Here is a 6,000-nt window from a genome sequence, read left to right as displayed (position 1 = left end):
TGCGATCCAGCTGACCTTATGGTTCTAGAGTTGACTGTTTGATGTCATTCTAGGGCGGATTGGCTAGCTACTCATAGTACTACCTGTGTCTATAAAGACAAGGTGGGACAGTTCAGAGCTTAGGATGGATCAATTGGAAGGTACTCAGGTAAATGTCCGTTGAGTATCTTAGAAGGTCTTTTGATGAAAGTAGAAGGGGAGTAGTTCAAGGTGGTAGAGCCGGTCAAGGTGGGACTGCCACTTGGGGAGCCCATGATTTCACCACCAATCCCTTCTCCTTGGTGCGATCCAAAAAACCATCAGGAAGCAATGAGTTCAAATCTGGTGAGATGTCTAAACTTTGGCTATCAGAAGGTGGATTACGCACTACCCACAAGAATCTTTGGCCACTTCTCTCCAACCCACCAAAACACAGAAAGATAACACTTTGGCTCGGTTGCGACTCAAGCCAGTTTAAACAATCGGTGTCACCATCTGTTTGATTGTTGGTCACAATGAGTGGGCCAGTACAATAAACAGGTGGTGTTGCACTATCAGGTATGCAGAGTCCATCTGATATTGCCTTAAGAGCTCTGGCTTCCAGCAATGCAAAGGTGTTCACTATAACTCCTGCTGATTTTGGAAAGCAGTAGGCCATGTCTAGAAAATATTCGTAGGCTTTATTGTTGCGATCACTTACTGCCGAGGAAAAATTGAAGGAAGATATTGGTGGGAGACCCGGCAAATTAAGAAAGGTGTTCATGTCTTTGAAACTTTTGGTGGTGGTCTGATGAAGGGTCGGAAAATACATGGAAGCAGCAAGACACCCAGCACCAGAAGTGAAGAAGAAATAGCCCGGGATGTTAAGTTGAGAGGCAATGGATAGAGAAAAAAAGCAGAAGAAATCCATAATGAAGGCTTTAATTTTGTAGGTTTTGGAGATGGAGAGAAGGGCTTGGTGGACATGAGGATTGCTGAGACGGAGGACTTCAAAGATGAGAGTTTCATAGTGTGTGTTGGTGGAGGAAGGGAGGGTAATGGTGGGAAGACGGTGGAAGGAGATTGAGGGAGTGGTGGCAGCGACATTAGCAATATAGGAGGCAGTGGAGCCTGCACTGTAAGGGGCGGAGACAATGAGTATGTGAATGGAAAGAGAAGGTTGGAAGGTAAGAATGAGCTTGCCAAGCTCTACCATAGATATGAAGTGGCCTATGGCCGGTGACGGAAACATAACCACCGCATCATCCATAGCTGAGCTCTCCATCTGCTCGATCGATGAAACGAAACGATGCTTTGTGTAAACCAGGTTGTGGATAAGTTATGGATAGAGATGGGAGATGGAACACTGACGTAGTCCCTTGACGGGCTGGCTGAAAGGAGATAGAGAAAATTTGCAGGTGGATGATGATGGGCTCTGATAGATCTAATTGCATGATTAATTTTTGGAGAAATTTTATAATTTAAATTATTTTTTTTGTGTGTGATTTTTTAGTATTAATTTAGTGAATTTTTTTAGTTATGAGAGGCTTTTTTTCTAAAAAAAATAATTATTTTTATATAAATGCTTCACTTTTGTTTATTTATTGAATCATTATGAACATCTTATACTTTAACCCAATAATTTTTATAATTTTTTCTGTTCTAGTGATCCTACGACGAGTCTGTGGTTTCCATTGAGGGCCGCAACTTAAATTTACTGAAAGAGAGACACGTGGAAGGGAGACAGGGCAGACTCTGGCAAACGGCAAATGCTTTTAACCTTCAGTCCATTATTGTCTGATCTTTGGAATTTTGCTCTTATCCTTTTTGTCTTTCAAGGAAATTAGGAATACAATAATAATAATAATAATAATAATAATAAAAGGTTACAAATAGCAACTAAATTTTGGGATTCCTATAAAATTATTATTTTTATCAATAAAATAATAGTTAATAATAATTTAAAATTTAGATTTTACTATGAGGTAAAATATGAGAGAGAGTAATAAAGTGAGGTAAAATGTATTTCATGTGAGGAGAGAAATTATTCAATACTGCTACTTGGGGAGCCCATATCTTCTCGTTTAACCCTTTGAGAATAGCCCCAGCTTCCAAAGCATGCACAGAAAGATAACACTTTGACTCGGCACCGACTCAAGCCAGGTTAAACATTATGTATCGCGATCTGTTTGTTTTTGGGTCACCATTAATGGGCCAATAGAGTAAACAGGTGGCGCAGTGCTATTGGGTGCCCAGAGCCTGTCTGATATTGCCTTGAGAGCTATCGTCTCTTAAAATTCAAAGGTTTTCATAATAATTCCTACTGAATTGAGAAAGAGGAAGCCATGTCTAGACCGTAGTCATAGGCTTTATCCTTGCAATCAATTAGTGGCAAAGGCATGTCGGAGGAAAATATTGGCCTTAAACATGGCACGTGAAGAAAGGTGTTGATAGCTTTGAACCTTTTGGTAGTGTTTTGATGAAGGATGGGAAGATGCATGAACATAGCAGTACAACAAGTAAAGAAGAAGTAGCTAGGGATGTTAAGTTGGGAGGCAACGGAAAGAGAAGCAAAACAGAACAAGTCCATAATGAATGCCTTAATTCGTGGGTTTTGGAGATGGAGAGAAGGGCTTGGTGGACATGAGGATTGCTGAAAAGGATGACCTCCAAAGTGAGAGTTTCATGGCGTGTGAAGATGGTGGTTGAAAGGAGGTCATTGTGGGAAGAAGGTGGAAGTAGATTGAGATTCGTGGCAGCGACATCAGCAATACAGCAAATACCCCTCTTACCCCTTATCCTGTTATTCTGAAATTCAGAAAATAGGGTCTATAATAGCCGTATAAACTTGGACAGAAAGAAAGATGTTTCTCCTTTTTCATTTCTTTGAGTAGACTTGGATTGTGAGTGGTTCAGTCTGTTCTGTGGACCTGAATCGGAATTGAAGACGTTGGAGTATGTTAAGAAGGCTTCATGAGTTTTAAGGCAGCACTGTTTTGTTTTTTCATCGTGCAATAGAATTAATTAATCTTTCTTCAAAAAAGGATGGAAGACCTTGAGGAAAAATAAAGGGTTAAAATTTCAATTGGACAGCAAAACTCAATCTCAGTTTCTCCAAATTTTCAATTTAAAATCAATTTGAATTAAATATTTTAAAAGTTAAATTAAAAATTTAAATTAATTTTTTTTTCCATTTAAATGGAATACAATATGATGATCTGAGATCCAATAGAATAGGATTTTACAAGGGTTTTTGTATTGAAGAAAACACTTGAACTTTCTGGGGAGGGGACTCCCTTTTATCTATTTCGTCTTGCATGTTGGTGACGTGTAAAGGCCTCCCTACGATTGGGACACGGGTCTCTGACATACAGATTTGGGCGTACGGGGGTATCAGCCGCCTGCTCCATGCGTAACGGCCTCTGATTCTCCTCGTGCGTACGCTCGAGCGGATCTGCCAGGTTGTCGGGCGAGTATCATTCTGGATCATGGGTTGGGCCAAGAGTTGGGCCGGACGCTAAGCCTGAGAGGAGGGGGCCTGCTCTGCACGGACCGGACCGATCTGTGTGAGGAACCCTGGTTGAGCTCGGTCTTGAAGGATGAATGAACTGGGCCTGTTTTGTGCATCAGGTGCGTGGGCCTCTACTTTATGGGCCTTTGGCTGGGGTCAAGGCCTTGGACCGGGGTGAAGAAATCCAGCAGTCATCAATTGCCCCTTCACCTTCTCGGTAGTTATTGCTTTCAACTGCCGAGGGGGTGAATATCAAGAACCATTATGATCGTGCCTGTTTGGGTTCAGATGCCTTCATAACACCCTTTCATCTTTCTGTCGTTGCGCAGTTTCTGAATCCTATCTGCTCTTTCCCCTTTCTGGCTTTTACCTATTCTCCGTGTTCTCTGCTATCTTTGCTTTCCTGTCATCATTATCTGGACATGTCCTTTCTTTCCTTTCCCATGAACATCTGACATCGTTAGCTTAGAGTCTAGCATAACTCTATCTTGTGCTAGGGCCTCAGGCTCTTTATATATCAGCGTTAGTTCTTCTTTATTCTCGAACCCTCTGTTGGAGCAGGAGATCTTTTCTTTCCAGCTCTCTGTCTGTTTCCTTCTTCCCACGGAGTTCTTCTATTTTATCTGCAAAGGATCCATTTGACGCCTTCTTCAAATGGCTGGAGGTGAGCTTGAGTTTGCCTTGCTTTGTTGCCCCTGAGGTTTGCTTTAATCTTGCTTTTATCATCTTGATAGAAAATAATTCTGGCTTATCCCTGTTTTGAAACTTTTTTGCAGTACCTGAGACAAAGATGAGTCAGTTTAAAATTCTTGAGAATTTGAGGTTACCTCTAAGGAGTCTGAACGTTGTTTTGGAGGTCCTTCTGGTAGGGCGGTCGATGGGTGAGTCCGTCGCAAATCCGTCGCTGAAACTTTCAGCGACGGATTTTTTACTTTCAGCGACGGAAAAATCCGTCACTGATAGCCTTTTTTTATAGTGATAAATTATTAATTAAAAATATAAGATTAAACGGGTTTAAATTTTATTCGGATATAATTGAACATATTTAAGTAATTTAAATTAATTTTTTATTAAGTTTAAAATAGATTTAAATTTAAGTAATTTAAATTAATTTTTTTATTAAATTCAAGACAAAAATTGCTAATATAAATCAGATTTAAACTTAAAAAGTTTAATTTTTCTAGTTACACTGACCATTTACACCCTAGTAGAAATAAACACAAGTTGGTTGAGATTTATTTTGATTGAGACTCGAGGCAGGTTAAGGATCGATCTGTTGCACTATCAGTAGTATTCTTCGTCGCTATCAATGCCCCGACATTGATCTGTTGCACTATCAGTAGTATTCTTCGTCACTATCAATATCAATGGCTCTGACGCATGCACTATCAATGACTCAGACACATGCAGTAAACCGGAGGTGTGGTGTGCAGAGTCCATCTGAAATTGCCTTGATAGCACTACTGGGCTCAAGCATTTTAAAGGTGTTCACTATAATCCCACTGATTTATGGTGAGAAGGTGGTGGAAATGGAATGAGAGAATGGCGGCAACGACATTGGCAACATGAGAAGCTGTGACTCTGCCGCCGTGACTAGCAGAGATAATGAGTATGTGAAAGTAAATGAAAACTGGGTGGCATGTATGAACTTGGCAAGCTCTAGCGTGGACACCAAGTGGTCAATGTTTGGTGACGCAAACATATACATGCGTCACCGTTGGCCACTTGGTGTTTATATGCATGCATGCAGAGAAGAGATGGGTTGGTGGAATATTTACGTGGAGGTAAACTACGTACGTTTATTAGGAATTTTATGTTTATATATTCACGTGAAATAATATTATAAAAATTAATTATTATTCATATAAAAAAAGGTATTTTTCTAATGATAATATAGTGAATTTACTTTTTATATTATAAGAAAAATCATTGGCTTTAATTTCTTTTACTATCCAGCAAAGAGTAGATTCAACACACAAACAGAGATTTCTTTAATTTTTATGTAAATTTTATTACTATTTTTAAACCTTATTTATACTATAATTTAATTTTAATAAATTTTCTCTATTATGAAAAATCATAAAGATAAATAAATAAAACACTAATTTTTCTAAAATATTGTAACAGCTGAATAGTAAATGAGACTTTCAAATGTTTTTCTTTGAGAGAAGAATTTACCTTAGATATTAAAAATACTATATCAATTAGATGTGAAACAGCCATATTTTACTTATTCTGTATATCAATCATTCATTCAATGACTCTCTAACTCTTTGTTTGGTAGGAAGAATTTTGTAAAAATTTAAATTTAGTTAATTTCTTTTTTAATACTTTTTTTTTAAAATAAAAAATTATTTTTAAACATTTTAAATTCTTAAATAATTTTATAAAAATTTATTTAAATTTTTTTCCTACAAAATAAACCATGTCAAACAAATAATAACTAATTTAATACTCATCTATCAATTTTGATATATAATATTCTAGGCGTCTTTTTAAATAATTCATATGAAAAAATATATTTTTTATAA

The 6,000-nt window shown here is 37.8% G+C and overlaps 1 protein-coding gene across 1 annotated transcript; it reads right to left on the bottom strand.

Moving 5' to 3' along the window:
* Positions 1-223: 223 nt before the first annotated feature.
* LOC110608433 (UDP-glycosyltransferase 88B1-like) lies at positions 224-1,433 on the bottom strand. The gene has a single exon (XM_021747647.2). The coding sequence runs from the start codon at positions 1,241-1,243 to the stop codon at positions 224-226; it is 1,020 nt and encodes a 339-aa protein (XP_021603339.2). The 5' UTR covers positions 1,244-1,433.
* Between the last annotated feature and the right edge of the window lie 4,567 nt (positions 1,434-6,000).

Source organism: Manihot esculenta, chromosome 10 (genome assembly GCF_001659605.2).
Source record: "Manihot esculenta cultivar AM560-2 chromosome 10, M.esculenta_v8, whole genome shotgun sequence".
In the NCBI taxonomy this organism is placed as follows: Eukaryota; Viridiplantae; Streptophyta; class Magnoliopsida; order Malpighiales; family Euphorbiaceae; genus Manihot; species Manihot esculenta.
This window is presented reverse-complemented; position numbering and strand designations above follow the sequence as displayed.

What these genes read in the sequence shown, in the direction of transcription:
- LOC110608433 (XM_021747647.2), bottom strand. Translation starts at nt 1,243, where the DNA reads ATGGAGAGCTCAGCTATGGATGATGCGGTGGTTATGTTTCCGTCACCG.